At 41.9% G+C, this 17,692-nt stretch overlaps 3 protein-coding genes across 9 annotated transcripts in view; 2 read left to right on the plus strand and 1 right to left on the minus strand.

Moving 5' to 3' along the window:
- The window catches only part of cep170aa (centrosomal protein 170Aa), a 40,743-nt gene extending 28,102 nt beyond the window's left edge, over window positions 1-12,641 (plus strand). For 2 of the 7 annotated variants that reach the window (XM_056394969.1, XM_056394968.1), the window contains exons 11-23: window positions 19-387; window positions 721-1,010; window positions 2,516-2,608; window positions 3,470-3,587; window positions 3,781-5,361; window positions 5,656-5,706; window positions 6,727-7,000; window positions 7,187-7,418; window positions 7,808-7,975; window positions 8,095-8,183; window positions 8,325-8,418; window positions 8,527-8,578; window positions 9,268-12,641. In XM_056394969.1, the coding sequence (XP_056250944.1) occupies window positions 19-387; window positions 721-1,010; window positions 2,516-2,608; window positions 3,470-3,587; window positions 3,781-5,361; window positions 5,656-5,706; window positions 6,727-7,000; window positions 7,187-7,418; window positions 7,808-7,975; window positions 8,095-8,183; window positions 8,325-8,418; window positions 8,527-8,578; window positions 9,268-9,599 (3,743 nt within the window). In that variant the 3' untranslated portion in view covers window positions 9,600-12,641. The remainder of the gene's footprint in view (window positions 1-18; window positions 388-720; window positions 1,011-2,515; window positions 2,609-3,469; window positions 3,588-3,780; window positions 5,362-5,655; window positions 5,707-6,726; window positions 7,001-7,186; window positions 7,419-7,807; window positions 7,976-8,094; window positions 8,184-8,324; window positions 8,419-8,526; window positions 8,579-9,267) is intronic. The other 5 variants (XM_056394972.1, XM_056394971.1, XM_056394974.1 and 2 more) reach the window with 5 other exon arrangements.
- A 257-nt stretch (window positions 12,642-12,898) lies between these two features.
- hint1 (histidine triad nucleotide binding protein 1) lies at window positions 12,899-15,175 on the minus strand. The gene is made up of 3 exons (XM_056394976.1): window positions 15,016-15,175; window positions 13,477-13,581; window positions 12,899-13,229 (listed from the first exon to the last, which is right to left on the minus strand). Exons 1-3 carry the CDS (start codon window positions 15,124-15,126, stop codon window positions 13,065-13,067), a joined length of 381 nt encoding a protein of 126 aa, XP_056250951.1. The 5' UTR covers window positions 15,127-15,175; the 3' UTR covers window positions 12,899-13,064.
- Window positions 15,158-17,623, plus strand: lyrm7 (LYR motif containing 7). Its single transcript, XM_056394977.1, has 5 exons — window positions 15,158-15,275; window positions 15,965-16,037; window positions 16,121-16,191; window positions 16,926-17,007; window positions 17,199-17,623. The coding sequence occupies exons 1-5, from the start codon at window positions 15,258-15,260 to the stop codon at window positions 17,267-17,269; spliced, it is 315 nt and encodes a 104-aa protein (XP_056250952.1). The 5' UTR covers window positions 15,158-15,257; the 3' UTR covers window positions 17,270-17,623.
- Window positions 17,624-17,692: the final 69 nt, after the last annotated feature.

A 17,692-nucleotide genomic window follows, 5' to 3' on the forward strand; every position in this document is an offset into this window, starting at 1 on the left:
CTTTTTGTTCCCTGATAGGCAGCAAGCATGAGGATGGCACCCAGAGTGACTCCGAGAACGGATTAGGCCTGCGATTTGCCAACCGCCGCCATGCCCTCGAGGAACGTCTAAAAGCAGCACACGGCCACGTGGGAGTGGGAGGAGGAGCAGGAGGAGCAGGAGGTGGGAACGTAACAGTGAGCGGGACCCGAACAACCGGCACCCGCACTGCCTTCATGATTGAGTTCTACGACGAGGAAAACCCTCGCAAGCGCCGGTCATATTCATTTTCCCAGACTGCACCGTTGCTGGGGGGAGGAGCTGGTGGAGAGGGACTGTGTCCTCAGCCCCCATCTCACCCCAAGGTGTTCAGCATTTCCACCTCTGCTACTACAGCCTCAGATTCAGGTAATAAATCTTTAAATATTCTTTGACTCTCTTCTATGTGTGTGTTTTCTGAAGCAAAGGTTCAAAGTAAGAAGATATGCATTTGAAATATTCTGAGAACTACAGTTATTAAGAACCTCATTAAGTGACAAAGGTTTCAGGAACATTAAACCAGTTAATCAGGAGCTGTTGTCATTCATTCACCACTAGTGCTGTTACACACAGTAACAGCTATGACCTTGGACACTTAATACCCAATAATTACTACATGTTGTTTCTGTGTCGTGGTCCTCTGTGAAAGCATGTTATGTTTTTCTAACTGATGTATTTCTGCTTTGTATTTGTTCCTATTAGGTAAAGCCCCAGCTCCAATACCGGCTACAGTGACTGTGGGTGCCCCTACGGCTGCTCGCGTGCTGCTCAAGCAGAGGTCAGAGGACCCGAGTATCGGTCGGAGCTCAGCCAGTACCGGGCTGGCGACCGGTAGCCCCACCAGCCCCAGCGAGGACGCCTCGGTTGTGGGGAGAGGAGCAGGGGCTGCAGGAGGAGAGGCAGAGGATGACCATAGCGATAAGGGGACTTACACTATCGAACTGGAGAACAGGAACCCAGAGGAAGAGGAGGCCAGGCGCATGATAGACAAGGTAGGGATGATCAGAGAGACCAAACAGGATCATTTCTCTCTTTCTACCTCAGCTGCAATACATAGTCTTGACTGCAACGTCTTAATTCCAGCGTTATGAGATGTATCTGGAATCATACCACAGCTATTGAAAGACTGGAAATCTACTACAGCTGAGAGACAGAGAGATTTTCTCTTTTTTGCATGTTGTGCTACAAAGAGGGCATTGTTACAGTGCTCTCTAAAGCAATGAGTTTGACCGAACACAAACAGACCAGAGCAAGGTTAATAGTCTCTTTATTACCTGCTTCGTTGGCACTTTTAGGGTTAGCAAGTCCTTTGAGACAGTTTTTTTTTGTTTCCACTAAAACAAAGCTATCGTTTCTCCATTGCCTTACTTGACCACCACTCCATCCTCTCTGTCCCATTGGTTAACCTAATGCTTCTGTAATAGCCCGGAGAGACTCACTCCATCAAGCACTGTCCTGTTTTATTAAACGAACGCTCCAGGCAGGCTGAAAAACCACCATCAGTTTCCTACTGCCACCCCTGTCCTGTAGCACAGTGCTCTTTCATGGTCACAGAAAACATGTCTGAAACGGGCAAAGCAACACTGAGAGAGAGATGGTTTAATGTTAGTTTGAGGCTGAGATTTAATGAACACTTCTCTAGACCATGTAAAATAGGAATGAAAAAAACTTTCTCTAAATAGATACAACAAAAGCAAAGATTGCAAAACCATTCTAGACACATGTCCACTTGGCCTTTTATTTGCCACCTAACAGATTTGGAAACTGGGGCTAGAATCTACTAATTTTTTAGGAAGGGAAGTTTTTGCCAGTAAAGGTTATTACACAGCCATAATTTAAAGTTTACTAAATGGTGTCTCACAGTGGCACATATCCCTTAATGTGTTGTATACAGGTGTTATCTTAGGAGCAGCAGTGATATAATTAGTGGGGTGTATTTCTAGGCAGTGTTAGTCTGGATGCATTACTTTCAAAACTGGAAGTGTTGTTATGCTAATTCCTGTAATTAGGTGACACACTAATTGGCACACTGCTCACAGTATGTCCGCTCTCATTCACTCTCCCTTTTGTAATTGTGTGTGTGTGCGTGTGTGTGTGTGTGTGTGTCTGTGTGTCTGTGTGTCTGTGTGTGCGCGTGTTTGTCTGTGTGCGTGTGTGTGTGTGTGTGTGTGTGTGAGAGAGAGTGTGTTGCCATGGTACTCAACTATCAAGTGCAGATCGGTGCTTTAATTCTACAGCATCTCTTTCTGGCTGTTCAGTTCACTTTTGTTCATCAAGAGGACTGTAGAATAATATTATCACAGTGTTTACCTATCACAAGGGTAATTCATTTTCATTACAAAGTGTGCTACAGTATTTACATGTTTTGGGTGCATACATAATAAAGGCTAATTGGACACTACATACATACATATGCATGCATTATACTTCGGCAAAATGTCCATCTTTTGCCACATTTTCAGTTTTTGTTCCTTCTTGCTTTTTCAAATGTTTGTAGGTGTTTGGTGTTCAGCAGAACCAAGATTCCTCAGCTCTGTCAGACCTGAAAGGAGAAGGAAAAGGAAAGGAGACAGGAGAGACAGGGAAAGAGGTAGAAAACTGCGCTTTAACAGCTTCTTAGTCCAGTTTCTTCTCCCTTGTCTCTCTTCTTCTATCTGCGTTTCTCTGCCTGTTATATGCTCACCTATACACCAGTGTCCATCACTACAATACTAATGTTACCCAAGATGACTCATTGTCTGTGAATTTTGTTTGGATTAAATAAATCCCATTGTAAAAAAATGTCATTATCACTTTCAGTCCAGTGTAGTATAACAGTGTATAAGAAGTGGACTGAAGATTCATGGCTGAGGTTCATAATGTGAGTCACAGTCACTCCCATGGTTTGACCACTCTACTCCCCGAGCCTGCTAATGGGAGTAGGCTAGTCCTCCCAGAGACTGACCTAGATCACACTCAGATGAGGAGAGACATGCTCTGCCCTGCAGGCAATTTCATAAGAGGGAGCGTGTGTATGAGCATTGACAGCCCTTCTACCCAGTCTTTAATTTAGGTAGATGTCTTTTCCAATTAAAACAATCCTCTGTTCAGCTTTTCCTAAAACTTTCTTGTAGGATGATTGAGGGTGATTTATTTGAAATTAGAAAAGTGTCTAAATGTCTACCTATGAGTAGAATATATGCATCAGACTGAGGCTTCCAAACAGCCTCAAATCTGATATGTTTTGATTTTCCAGTAAAATACAAATACAGAAATCTTCAGAAGTCTTCATACCACGACCCTTCATTCCCACAAACTAAATAATTTCCATCATCATTGCATTTCAGATGAAGTCTTAATGCCACTTTGTGCAACCACTGATTTACTTAGCTGCTCTCTTTTCCAGCTTTCTCACTCCTGTTGTCTTCTCTCTTGTCACCTCACCCCTCACCTCCCTCCTGTGTCCTCACAGGCACTTCCTGGTGACTCGAGCTGGGTCTCTCAGTGGGCCAGTCTAGCTGCCAATCACACCAGGACAGACCCAGAGGGATCGGGAGCAGAGACAGCCACTTTCCTGCACAAAGAGAGAGGTACATTGTCACTTGACTCTCAGAGAATGAAAAGGTTTAATTAAAAGTTAAGCCTGATTTAATTCAGTTTTCAGATAGATTTTCCCTTAAAAAAATCTCCCCAACTTAAAAACATTTACAGTTTGTAAATCGTGTATTAAAAAAAAAAAAAATCTTAAATCTCAGTTAAGTGAGTTTATCCTTTGTTCTCTAGGAGCTGATGCCTTTGAGTCTGGTGCATCCCTCAGCAGAGGTGAATCCTCCTCCAGTCTGACAGACCGTAAGCGAAGGACCCTCCCCCAGCTCCCTGCGGATGACCCCCGGGCTAAATCCAGCACCAAAGCTCTGAGGTCTGAGATTGGTGAGAAGCAAGACACTGAGCCACAGGAAAAAGAGAACAAGGGAGACGGGGAGTCCCCAACTCCCATGGAGGGTAGTGAGATGACCAGTAAACGGAAACAAAGCTCCACTTCCTCTCCATCCAAGGCTCCTCTCCGGACCTCTGGCAGCAGTGAGCGAAGGAAGAGGTCAGAGGAGAGGAAAGGAGGAGGAGGAGGAGTTGAAGCAGGAGAGAAGTCTGGGAAGCCTCTAGTGCGCCAGGGCAGCTTCACTATTGAGAAACCCAGCGCTAATGTCCCCGCAGAGCTCATCCCACGCATCAACAGAGGCGGCAGTGGGCGCGAACGCAGTGACTCTGTGGGCAGCATGGATACTGCTACGCTCCTGAAAGACACTGAAGCTGTCATGGCATTCCTGGAGGCCAAACTAAGAGATGAAAACAAACTAGACCAGAAAATCAGTAAAACTGGCATCACCACTCAGGGTTCAGGTTCTGGCTTCCCCCTTCGGACTGACTCCATCTCACCTGAGTCAGATGTGGACACGGCCAGCACAGCTAGTCATGTGGCCGGAGAGGCAGACAGGAAAGCCGCACCTGGTGGTGTACAAAAACGACGTTCCCTCAGCAGCATGCACCGGGAGAAGAGCAACATGAGCACAGCTTCCAAGACCAGCGTCACGAATGCAAGCGCCCGTGAGCGTTTGGAGAGAAAGACTAAAACAAGAACTGCAGATGCGACAAGCCGGACTGATGCACGCCGCTCTGTTCAGCCGTCCTCTGCCTCCTCCAGAGCACGCCAGCCTTCACTGGATCTCACTGATGATGACCAGACTTCTTCCTTCCCCATCTCTGACATCCTCTCCTCAGACCAGGAGACCTACTCTGGACCGTTGGGGCACTCGGCACATGGACGCAGCTTAGATGATGCCCTCCATTCCAAACTCGACAGCAGGTCTGCTAAGAACTCCACCAGTGGTTCCTCCAAAACCAGCCGCACTCTCCAGGCAGCCACAGCCGCCTCCCTGAGCAAGCAGGCGTCACTGCCTCAGCCACGGCCAACAAGAGCCTCCCTTCTTCGCCGCGCCCGGCTGGGAGACACATCTGACACGGACCTCGCTGATGCTGACAGGGTGTCTGTAGCTTCTGAGGTGTCCACCACCAGCTCCACCTCTAGGCCCCCATCTGGTCGGAAGGGATTGTCACGGCTGGATATGCTGGCTCAGCCGCGTAGAAACCGTCTGGGCTCCATCTCAGCCCGCAGTGACTCAGAGTGCACAATGACCCGGAGCTCCACCTCTTCACCCCGCCTATCAGCTGAGACCGCTCTGCGTCTGGGCCTGCGCTCATCAACACCCACAGAGAACAGACTGACACCCAGGATGAGGGCCAGCAGTGTGTCCAAACTAAATGAGACCAAGACAAAGACCACTACATCTGGATACTGCTCGCCCACAGGTGAGCACATCCACTGCATGCTGGTTTCTGGTTTATTCAGAGTTTTTGGATGTTGTAGGAACAAGGAGAAGAGGAACAATAAAATTCTAAATCAGGGTTTGTTACTTAAGTTTATTTTGAACTTATTATTATTGGTCGTTTGCAAGAAAACAATGAATGGTGTAAGGATCACATCCAAAAGTACACCATTCAGTCTACACCATTGCACCTCATCGTTGTGTCAGTGTGTAAACATTTGCCTGTGAACTCTCCACCATGTTGTGACGTACTTGTGCATTGGTTTTCATCGTCCAGAGAGCTCTCAGCCCGAACCTGAGGGCGGGGATGCAGAGGAAGAGATGATGGGTACTGTACCAGAACTGTAGCGTCTTCTTAGGACTTTGTGTGTGTGTGTGTTAGTGTGTCAGACCTGGGTCACAGCAATAGAAGCATGCTCACCAAAAGGAAAGCAGGTTATTCATGTTAGAAGAGTTTTCATCCCAAAATGAGATATCCACCACTTGAAAAGGTGATGCATCAATAGATAAGCAAACTAAGTCCATGTACTCTCAGCTAAAGTCCTTTTTTAAGGACTATACACACTTGGATCTTTCACTATTTTTTAATACTACTTTAAATATTTCTCCAGATGTAAATTAAAAAGTATATTTTGTTGTGCCAGTACATTATATAAAGAAATTTCACTGAGTGAAGTCGAAGTACGATGACCCAGCTCTAGCATATGTTGCAGTGTTAACTCCGTGTCTCCCTCTTAAACTCCATCAAGTAATGTTGTGGTGAAGACCCAAATGCTCTACTCACACTATTTCTGATAAAACATTTCACAACATTGGAGCTCAAACTGCAAAACCCATGAGCAAACAGTTTTGGAACAATGCTCCACCTTGTGGAGATTTTTAATCAAGACACTTGAACTTGGTTCTGTTTTACTCCTGTGTGACAGAGCATGGTGTTGTCTCATCATGAAGCAGCTTAACACATCCTGGCTCTATCAGATTTTGTGTTGTTGGAAGCTTTTGTTTGCTGCCTGGGCTGGGGAGTTTTTAGATGAAGTAGTCTCTTTTTGCCCCTGTTTCTGTTGTTTTCAAAGTAGTTTTATTATCACCAAGACATTCCGGCAGCTTGTCCATTAACAATAACTTGAGATAAAATACAATGCTTTAACTCACCATCCTTTTTTATTCATTGCTCCAATTGTATTTAATTTTGTTAGAACAAAGCAGGATTGACTGTGGGCTGCCTTTGTAACAAAGCCTCTTATGTTGACAAGCTCATTTATTAACTCATGAATAACAAATGTTGTAATGGAATGTAGTCCAGTAATATTGACTAAACGATTGTCTTCTCCTGCCATTACCCTCACAGTGTCCAGTAGCAGCAGATGGAGACGTCTGCCGCCAGAGTATGGCTCCACCTCAGAGGAAGAGTTTGGCTCCAGCCGGAATTCTCCGAAGCATGGAGGACGCTCCCATGTGCGCCCTCATCACCTCGTCCCACACCGCAGCTCAAGGCTCAGCACCACCGCGAGCCCAGGCTCTGCCGCGTTGACGGGCCCGGGTGGAGTGGGGATCAAACATCGTATGAAAGAGCAAGAGGAGTACATCAGGGACTGGACAGCACACAGCGAGGAGATAGCCAGGTATTGATCTGTGCTGAATTAAATTTTTCATGATTCTATTTAAAGTTTTAGTATGATGTTATAATGTTTAATAAGAGCCATCCTGAATGGCTTAACTGCATGTGATTACAGGTTATTGTGTATGCAGGTTGTGTTCCTAAAGATGTCTACCCTGACTCCTAAAGAACCCTGTCTGATGGTTAACAGGTTATTCCCCTGTGTGCGCAGGATCAGCCAGGACCTGGCTAAGGACTTGGCTATCTTGGCCCGTGAGATCCACGATGTGGCCGGCGAGATCGACTCCGTCAGCTCCTCTGGCACAGCACCCAGCACCACCGTCAGCACTGCCGCCACCACTCCGGGATCAGCTATCGACACCCGGGAAGAGGTAGGCCCTGCACGTTCCACGCAGCCGGACATACAGGAGAGCATGAGAAAGGTGCCCGTTTTTCTTCTTCTATTATTACCTTACTGTGTGTGCTTCCATTGCGCCTTTGCCATCCCTCCTGTGTTGCTTGGGTTGAACTGCCTTGCCTCTGTTGCTTTGTAGCTTTCATCTGCTGTGAGAGGTATTCATTTACTACACTCCCTTCTGCTCCACTTTCATTCCTTTATTTGTTCATTCTTTTTTCTTCTTTTTTTTTAATCAATTTTGGCATTATAGAATTAAAATCAGGCATATTTGCTAATTCTTCATTTCTCACAGATGTTTACTGAACTTTATTATACATAGCTAGAATAACACTGGAAAGAAATTTCCTTAAGTTTTTGAATTTGAATTTATTTCCCTCCTCTCTCTCTTCTACATCTCTCCCCATCTTCTCCCAGTTGGTGGATCGGGTGTTTGATGAGAGCCTCAACTTCAGAAAGATCCCGCCTGTGATTTCAACCAATAAGGCACCAGAGATCAACGGTAAGCCGGTGGAGCTCCGCCCCCGTGCTCCTGACAGTCTGGAGCCCCGAGCTCTGAGGAGACGCACCTGGAACCGAGAGGAGGTGAGAGGCAACACAAAGAGCATGACATCAAAACTATACCAACATGGAGGCTTTCACAAAAAATTCACCTTTTAGGTTTTCACATGTCACACTTAATTTATTTTCCTCCGTGTACTCAGGCGGTGTTGGACAGCCTGCTGCTCAACTCAGTTTCTCAACTGTCCTCTAAGATCAGACATTCTGTCGACAAAACCGCAGGAAAAATCAGGTAATTGCACTTTGTGATATTATAACCTTCTGTGAGTATGTAACAGTGTAGCATCTATCCCTGAGTGAGCCATTGTGTTGGTTTGTGTAGCAAAAAGCCTGTGTGATTAACCACGTCCTGTTGTGTGTTGGTTTTCCTCAGGATTTTGTTTAAGGATAAGGACAGGAACTGGGATGAAATTGAGAATAAACTGCGATCGGAAAGTGACATACCACTTCTGAAAACCTCCAACAAGGTGCAGAAATCTGTCGGTATGAACAATATTTGATGACAAGAAAAGTACAGCGATATCGTAAGCTAACAGTTTTGTTGTTATTTTTCCTCATCATTACACATCATACAGGAGATTTCCTCAATTCTGCTCGAACTGAAGAGAGTTGAGAAGCAGCTTCAAGGTAAAGTAAAAGGCACATGTACACGTCTAACTTAATGACAAATGTGAGGAATGAGGAATATTAAAGAGGGAAAGCAACAAAAGTAGTGACAAAAATTATGGCTGAGTGAGATGTATGAGAGAGGAATGTATTATATGAAACATCCTTTTGTTAAAGCCCTGAACACTGGACTTCAAATCTGAAGTATTTTTCTGTAACATTGAATGTTTATGACTAAACAAGCGGCAATAGCAAAGTAAAATAAAAAAAACATCTTAAACTTCTTGTCGACCATTTAACACTCAAAAACCCAGTTAATCTGCTTCATCAGTATTGGGTGGGTGTAGTTTTAACAGATCTGAATGACAGAGACCAAACAATCCAGAAATTGTCAGCTTCTGATTAAAATGTTGCTAAATCCTAAATGGTGCACAGAAAAGCATGGGATCAACTTTTTCACTTCAAACCATTAAGAAGAGCATAGAGAAAAAAAAATAATACAGAAATCTGTCATGTGAAATATTCAAAATTGGTAGAAAATAGTTGGTCATATAGGACGCCATCACTCAGTAAAAAAACAGAGTACAAAATAAGTTTAGGCCTTTAATACAATCCAAGACAGTAATGCAAAGTTTATTGTAGCAGTAAGTGTACATTGACTTTTACACAAAGCCTTCCAGACACTGATTATCTTCCTCTCTCTGTCTCAGTGATCAATGTCATGGTAGACCCAGATGGCACTCTGGATGCCCTGGCCAGCCTCGGCCTGACCAGCCCCACCACCCCCGCCAAGCCCCAAGCCACCAAAACAACTTCCCCCTCTGCCACCAGCCCTGGATCTGTACCGCCAGCCAAAGACTCGCTGCCAGAGATCCTTCCCGGTCCTGGAGGATCCACACCCTCCACCAGGGTCCAGGCTTCCTCTGCCAGCACAGAGGAAACTGCACGAGACCCCAGTGTGGGTCTGGGGTTAACAGGAGTCGGAGTACTGCCCTTCAACCGCATGCGGCCGAGCGGAGAGGAGGCCATTGCACAGAAGTGAGCGTAGAAGTTTCCCTGAAATCAAGGCTATGTGAATAAATATGAGTCTGGATTGGAGTGCAGGTGGCTGGTAATCAGCATTGACAACAAGGGGGCAAGTATAGAAACATTTAAACTGATTAGCTGACTATACCACTTTAGGATTATGGATATAATATGAAGATAATTTAGCAAAAGCATTACCAGACATGGCCGGAAATGAAGTGCTTCAACTTTAGACTCACTGGCTGAACCCCAGCTGATGCATCATGGATATACCCTTGAATGGAAATTGACCCATGAATGATTTGGATACACGTCTTATGAGCTTTTCAACCTTAAAGGTCCAGTGTGTAGGATTCAGTGGCATCTAGCGGTGAGGTTGCAGATTGCAACCAAGTGAATACCCCTCTCCTCACCCCACCCTGTCCAAGCCTGTAGGAGAACCTACGGTGGCCTTCAGGTAACGTAAAAACACGAAGGCCCTCTCCAGAGCCAGTGTTTGGTTTGTCCGCTCTGGGCTACTGTAAAAACATGACAGTGCTAAAAGGTGGGCTCTGTGGAAGTGGACTCACTCTCTCATGTAGATATGAAAGGCTCATTCAAAGCTAATGAAAATGCAATTCTTAGTTTCAGGTGATTATACGCTTATGAAAACATAACTGTAAGTATTATATTCCATTTCTGCCTATAGATCCCTATAAATCCTACACACCAGTCCTTTAAACTATTCATGCTGACTGGCCAGCCTGACTTCCAGATGGACTAAATGCTACCTGGCTGCTCTCTCAGTGGACAGATCTCTGTGGCTGTACAGTCTCCACTCTTCCTCCAGTCTTCTCCTCTTGCCTTCTCCACGTGTCAGGACCCTACCTACACTAAGGACATGCCTTAAAACACATCCGCGATAGTAGCAGTGTAACCCTTGTCCCTTCAAATAATATACAAGACAACTTTTAAGACTTTAATACAGTAATTTCAGATAAAACAGAATGCATTGTAAAATAACACTTGCAAAAGATGTTCTATTTACACTATGATGAAATGCACCACTGCAATAATTTATTAGCTCTTGTTCAGTACAAAGAATATTTCAGCAGCCTTAAGTAACCACCTTGACAAACTACACAGTCATAAACAGACATGCTTTATGCCTGAAACAGTTCACAAATCAAGCAGAAGTTTTATATATTTCATAACTCTAACTGTCCGTCCATTGAACCATCTCTCCAACTGACTCTGTTAAAAAAGATTTGTAGTGCCTCCCCATCTCTGTGCTCACCTACCTTTCCTTCACCTATTATCTGTTACTCTTCCCTTCCCTTCCTCCCCCTCCCAGAACTTGGAAAAAATGTTACACCAAGTTTGTCACTTCAGTAGCATGTACAGGACGGAGCTGAGAGCTTTCTACCTGCCAGTTGGTGTCTGTGTTGATATTACTAATACTGAATGGTAGTTTACACACAATAGTAACAGCCTTTGGGAAACCAATGATCATTTTCAGTCAAAGTAATCACTTACCAAAGTAAACCATTTTCTTTATATTGTCATTTTCAAACAGTAGAGCCATCTTGAAATTCATCTGTTGTGCAAAAGCTGATATAGCAGCAGTTCATACTGTACGTTTTAGATGGAAGCAAACTTCCTCTGAGATTCACCTCTTTCTCTGAATGTCAAGACCCTTTTTTCTGTCAACAAATCAAAGATGCAAAAAGCGTATTTATTATATTGAGACACTAGTTTAATCATTGCTGCCATACCTTTCTTTGACCCATGTGACATGAGCTGTCAGAATCAGTGCTCTTAGTCTTTTGCTATAGTAAATCCACTCAAGTGTCCTATGATTTCTAATTGGCTTTTTTCTACTTTCTTCAGTCGCAGGCAACGTGATTCTTTTTAAACTGATGCACTGTACTGATGAGCAAAGAAAATAAGTGTGTAAACTAAATATTTTATAATATTTAGATACTGGTATTGTAGATGCAACAGACCTTTTCTTTTTAATGATTTAGGTCACCTCACAATAAATTTCATTTTCTTTATCTGTCACTAAACAGATTGAGCTCATGTACACACAAAACCTGAACATTGGGAAAGCTGCTGGATGTAGTTCAATTAATGTCTTGTCAAAAAGAACATGGGCGACTAACAAAGAGGCCTTTTGTAGTTCAACATGTTTTCTTTGAGGAACGTCAGTGAGTAGAAATGATCACATCTTGCTCTGTGGATTTCGCTTGTACTACAGCTTCATATCAGTGTATATACAGAAGGTGCAACAGGGGAAGTTCCAGCGCCCTGATCCTGTAGAGCTGCAGACAGACAGTATAGTTAACCTCTTTCTCATTGACTTTGCTGCTTTTCAAGTTACTTTATGGGAACTAACCATTTTCTGAATCTCTCTTCACCTTATAGTCTGTGTTCTAGAGTAAGATGACTTAAAGGCAGTGTATTAGTACTTAGATATTCTCACAATAGTGAATTTAGGTACCAGTATACAAGTTCACTTCCTTCTCTCTATACTGTACTGTACATTATCTTTCAATGCCTCCAAGTGCCCATTTTGACAATAGAAGGGCATTGATTAAAAGAACAAAAAAGATGTTAGTTGTCTAAAAAATGATTTTGCACATCAGATTGTGGTGTTTTTTTCATACAGAAGTAGTGAAGAAGCAGTGAAAGGCTGCAAATGTCAAATGGTTTGACAAAGAATGATATCTCTATGCCTGATATCAGAAGTGACTGCCTTGCCTCTCTGGAACTATTCTGTCTGTGCAAACGAAGCCTCTAATCGTGTTACTTGTTTGTTTTTTTCCCCCCATTTTATCAAAAAAAAGAAACAAAAAAACAAATGGAAAAAAAACAATGAAATTAGGGGACTGTGAATGCTAGGTACATGTTTATTTTTTAAATTCTACATTTGTCATCTGATTAGTGTCATTTTTGTAAAGAAAAAAAAACACCATTTTATTTATTTTTGTTTTAATATTTTGTGGATGTTTCATGTATTTTATATTTGTTCAACTATCTGCATTGTTTCTTACTGTTAATAAAACAGAGCCATTCACTTGTTTCTCCGTTTTCATTTAACTGGGCACTGAAACCTTGGCTAGATGACGGAATTGGATGAGAAAGTATCTGATCTGTCTTTCACTAACATGCTCACAAAAGGCACCGAGGGAAAGAGAGCATCAGTGCTTGAAATCCCAACAGTAAAAACAATAAATAACACATTAGATACCAACTTATCTTCATATTTTTAAAAGACTGCATTCTGTAACAGCGTGGTCTGAAGAATCTTAGATGAAGAAAAATGAGACTCTCTGTTGGTGTGATATTGCATTTTATTACCATTAGTGAATTTCAGGGTTTTGTTTGGCTCTTGTTTCACATGAAAAACTGTTTTAGTTTACAATAGGTTACAGTACGAGTTGTCAGACAACAGATGTGAACACTGATGGCAGGATGGTCTGTGCCGGGAGATGGAGGTTTAGCCGGGGGGCCACTCCATCCTGCGTCCACCCAGGACGTGGAGGTGGATGTGATAGACGGACTGGCCTCCATCTGGCCCATCATTGACGACGATCCTGTAGCCTTTAGACAGACCCGCGTCTTTAGCACACTTTTTGGCAACTATCATCAAGTGGCCCAACAACTAAGAAACAAAGAAAGAATTTATGAATGACAATGAGGTGAAAATGCATATATGTATGCATAAACATAAGCATGCAACCCCTGGATTAAAATATAATATTCAGGTACTGTAGATGTCCAGACAACCATTAAGTTGGCTGTAAAGGGTTCAATCTATTGACATAAATCTGTTTGACAAATCACTGAAAGTGGGAATTTTACATTTTACAGTTTAAAATCAATTATATCAATTATAAAATCATACTTACTGCAGCATCATCGTCCTCTGCTTGGGACAGCTGAACAATTGGCTTTTTTGGGATGACAAGGATGTGAGTGGGAGCTTGAGGAGAAATGTCAGGGAAGGCTACACACTGAAACACAAAAGAACAAATTAAGAAGAAGTTAGCTTTGGCAGACGTGTGGTGCTGGTTTACTCTGACTGACTAGAAAATTAGAAACATCTATATAATAAAATGCAATAGATACTTCCTCAATTTGTATTCTGACTTGCACTTTAATTGTTTATGTGTTGGGATCAATAAGATGTACTGCTGCATTTTGTGACGATGTTTTATCAGACTGTATTCTACTCAGAGATACTGTTTATATCGTGTCCATCTCATTTAGTGGACATATATAGAAATATTGATGGGTTATTTTCACTGTAGTGTGCAGGACACATGGTAGTACTGTGAAACTAGAATTCTTGGTAATGACACAAGAAGAACAATATGATATGTTTTTTTAAAGCTGCTATTGGCCATTAATGACACTATACACATATAAATTATTTGTGCATCTTCGTGTTGCATTCAGGGTCTCAAAGATGCCACATTGTATGATGCATTTTTTACTCAATCAGAAAATCAAGGGAATCAGACATGGCTTATTACAAAGCAAAATCTGAAAAGTGAATCATGGCTTAAATATCTGGTTACATAAAGACAAATTATCATCATTCCATATCATCACTAACAACTGTCAATTCGCACAACAGTAATGTTTTCCTCTATAACATGCAATGCATTTAATTGTGTCATTGTTGACATAAAGTTGTGCAGATGCCATGGGCACTACTTTTTTCATTCCATACCCAAAATATAGAAAATAGGGAGTGAGTGGGCACAGCCTAATTCTAAATGATCCCAGTTTCTCATCTCTAATTATTAAAACAGTAGGAGTAGAGCTATAGAGATATCATTGTTGCCGTAGTAACCACGGCAACCACTACTCATCATGACTGGGCAAAACATTGCACACGCAGTGGTGTGAATAGTTGGGTGCAACCTTCTGTCCGAATTTGACACTGGCCGCATCACATTTAATGTTGAGATGCTTTGAGAGCTATGGTTCACAGATTTTGGTTTCATTATCCAAATCACAGAAATAATAACACATTGATCTGCAGAGGCAACACGTTACAGGGATTTGCTGCAAGAGCAGGCAGACTTGGCCAAGTGAACTTCGTCATACTTCAGGGGAAAGCCAACTGCCTGCAGATGCCAAATATGACACGAGCAACGTAACTTGCTGAACAAAATCTAAACCGTGCTTTGTTAAAAACCTTTTTACTGCTTGTTCTGCTTTAAAGCAACATTTCTGTACTCACAGTACTGGGCCGGTTTTATTCTGTAATAAACGCCTCACTTCTGTGAATATTCACAAAATTAGAGTACAGTAGCAGTTCCTGCAGAGCTAGCGCAGAGCTAACGTTAGCTAAACGGCACTTGCGCGGCATGCTGCCACTAATAAGTGTGACTTATGACATCCAAATGACCTTATATGTGAAAATATTTCATGCATACCTTGTCATCCTCATAGATTAAGTTGGCCGGAATCTCTTTTCGTACGATTTTTCCAAATATTGTGTCTCCGCCCGGCTGGGCAATCTGCGCTTTCGCCGTTTCATCAGCCATGTTGGCGCAGATGAGGTGAGACTACACCGGTTGTGGAAAATGACTACAAAAGTGCGTCATTTAAAAGTCTGCTCTGATTGGTCAACATTGACACTTCCTGTATGCCGGAAGTGGACTAAAAAAAAGTCAAGATGGGGACTCGTTTGAAGGTGAGGAATCATGTTTTATCAGAATAACATTATCAAAAGTGTTTCCTTCATTTAGCTGCCCTCATACACATGTCTGTTTCGTAGTCAATTTGCATGTGATTGGAAATGGATAGCGAAAATAGCGGATAATTGTTAATAACTGACAAATGTGCAAAGGAAGCCACAAAAATACAGGATCGCACTGACATGACAGTATGCGTTAGTAAAACAGATAGGATGACCATAATGAAGCATATCCTGAAAGAAAGGTGTCAAAAGCAGTTCGAAGAAGAGGGAGCAGGAAAACGGTTGTACAAAATTCAAAGGAAGGTCGGTATGATGAGATGCACAGGGAGAAGCAGGTGAGGGGATTCAAGGCCATATCCAGGCTATGGTTTTGTCATAGAGGATAAGACTGAATATCCTTTAAAATGAGAAAACATAATACAGGAAGGTGTACAGTTTGTGAATTAGTGACCAAAATATGATGCTGAGAGGTGGGAGCTGATACTGAACCTTAGAGAAATAAAGTTCAAATTTGATTTTAAGCGTGCTTTTACATAGAAGTTTGAGATAAGTGTTTTCTTAACATATCTTGAACTTGATAGAGAGACTTTAATTTAGTAGAATCCTGATCCACACTAGATAAATAAAGAAGAATATCCACGTTTGCTTCAGTCCAAGTAAGCTGATTGTCTGTGTAAATGCAGGTCCTGAGCCTGTTTAAAGCACTGCACAGAACAAGGACGGTTGTATTCAAAGATGACAACAGAGCACTGACAGGTGAGTTATTTATGATTTTCACCAACCAACTCTTAATGCATGCTCTGCAGTATCAAATTCATAACTTTGTTTTCTTCCACAAGCTGCAAAATTAAAGATCAACGAGGAGTTCCAGAAAAACAAAAATGAAACGTCAGATGAAAACATTAAGAAGGTACAGTGTCCATTTCTAATCCACAATTATTACTCTGCTATTTAAAAAATCAATTTAAAATATATATTTCTTTTTGGAAAAACCAAAAGTCAAAAGTAGCAGAATCCTGATCACATCTTGCTCTTGATCCTGATCTAACTCCTTTCATATTAAATACCTGCCAAAACAAAGTCCAATGCAATATATATTTTTAATTCTTTTTTATTTTTTTCCTGTATAATTCACAGTGAAGGCTTCAGTAAGCATACATAAATCACAAACTGATTTAAATCTGATCATAGCAGAAGAGCTCTGCATCACAGTTTTCTTTGATGGTTTCCCTAAAACAGACATACAACAGCAAAACAATGACAATGTACATAGCAGCTTTGTCTCTCACAAATGAACAAAAAATGATTTGTATGGTGGGAAAAAAGAGTTGCACTATCTTGGAATGACAAAACTATAATTTGTTGCAAACATAATAATAAAGATTAATTTCTATAATATTTTGTGTAATATATGTGGAGAAGTGTGTAGTTTAGATCAGCTGTGGTAGCTTTGGAAAGGATTTAGAAAGCACCTCCAGTGTGAAATACTGAAGTTCAACAACACTTTAGATTCATGGTTAACCTGCAAAATTCCACTGAAAAAGATGCAAAACAGTGGGGCTACTGATACATTTTACTTGTTATTGCCCAGTTGTCCCATAATCAATCTGTGTCTCCAGTCTCATAACCCCTCTGTTTCTACAGATGATCAAAATGGGCACAGATGTGGAAACTGTTCTTCGAGAGTCTGTGGTACAAATGGAACATGTTGGAGAAAAGAAACTCTGTATGATATTGTTTTTCTCCTCCACTGTCTTTTTCAACAGATTTGGTACAATGCTAGAAAATAGCATGTGTTATGCAAAAGAATATACATCAGGAATCATAACTTCTCTCTGACCTATTACAATTTGATGAATTTTCCTAATGATATGTACTTGCTAAGTTTTTTTTTTTCTCTCACTCTGTGTTTCACAGTGCTCCGACCCAGAGAGGACCTTCTACTAGAAAATGTACCCTATTGTGACCAGCCCAGGAAAAAGTCATGATGGACCATAGGACTTTCTCATCAAAAAAGAGACTCACTGTCATCCAGTGCCATCCATCTGCAATTTAAAGGATTTATCCAAAACAACATTTTAAGTTGTTCAGGTCATCGCTGCATGAAGAAGTGACCATTTTTGCTTCACTGAAGATCTTGACTGCTCTGTTTTAAGATATCTGTGCTGTTAACTGGATGATGTAATCTCATGTACAGTATTTTGTCAAATGTTATTTAAGTGTTTTCATTTAATTTGGAAGTCTTCTGCCTAATTCTCAGTAGCTCATGGTTCAACTGAACTACTTTGCTGCTTCTGAAAAACAACATGTCACTGTGTTCTGATTAAAGAGAAATATTCCCAGGTTGTCTCAGATTTAAATTGTTGTTCAAACCAGTAAAAATTACCTAACATGATGGTGGTCGAACCTCA

This window comes from Seriola aureovittata, chromosome 14 (genome assembly GCF_021018895.1).
Source record: "Seriola aureovittata isolate HTS-2021-v1 ecotype China chromosome 14, ASM2101889v1, whole genome shotgun sequence".
Lineage (NCBI taxonomy): Eukaryota > Metazoa > Chordata > Actinopteri > Carangiformes > Carangidae > Seriola > Seriola aureovittata.

Bases quoted from the DNA above. Each gene is read 5' to 3' on its own strand.
- hint1 (XM_056394976.1), bottom strand. From the start codon at position 15,126: ATGGCTGATGAAACGGCGAAAGCGCAGATTGCCCAGCCGGGCGGAGAC. The intron at 13,582-15,015 runs GTATGCATGAAA...TTTGTGTTTCAG, and splicing joins TAATCTATGAGGATGACAAG to TGTGTAGCCTTCCCTGACAT. The intron at 13,230-13,476 runs GTAAGTATGATT...TTTGTTTCTTAG, and splicing joins CAGAGGACGATGATGCTGCA to TTGTTGGGCCACTTGATGAT.
- lyrm7 (XM_056394977.1), top strand. The intron at 16,038-16,120 runs GTGAGTTATTTA...TTCTTCCACAAG, and splicing joins TGACAACAGAGCACTGACAG to CTGCAAAATTAAAGATCAAC. The intron at 17,008-17,198 runs GTATGATATTGT...TGTGTTTCACAG, and splicing joins TGTTGGAGAAAAGAAACTCT to TGCTCCGACCCAGAGAGGAC.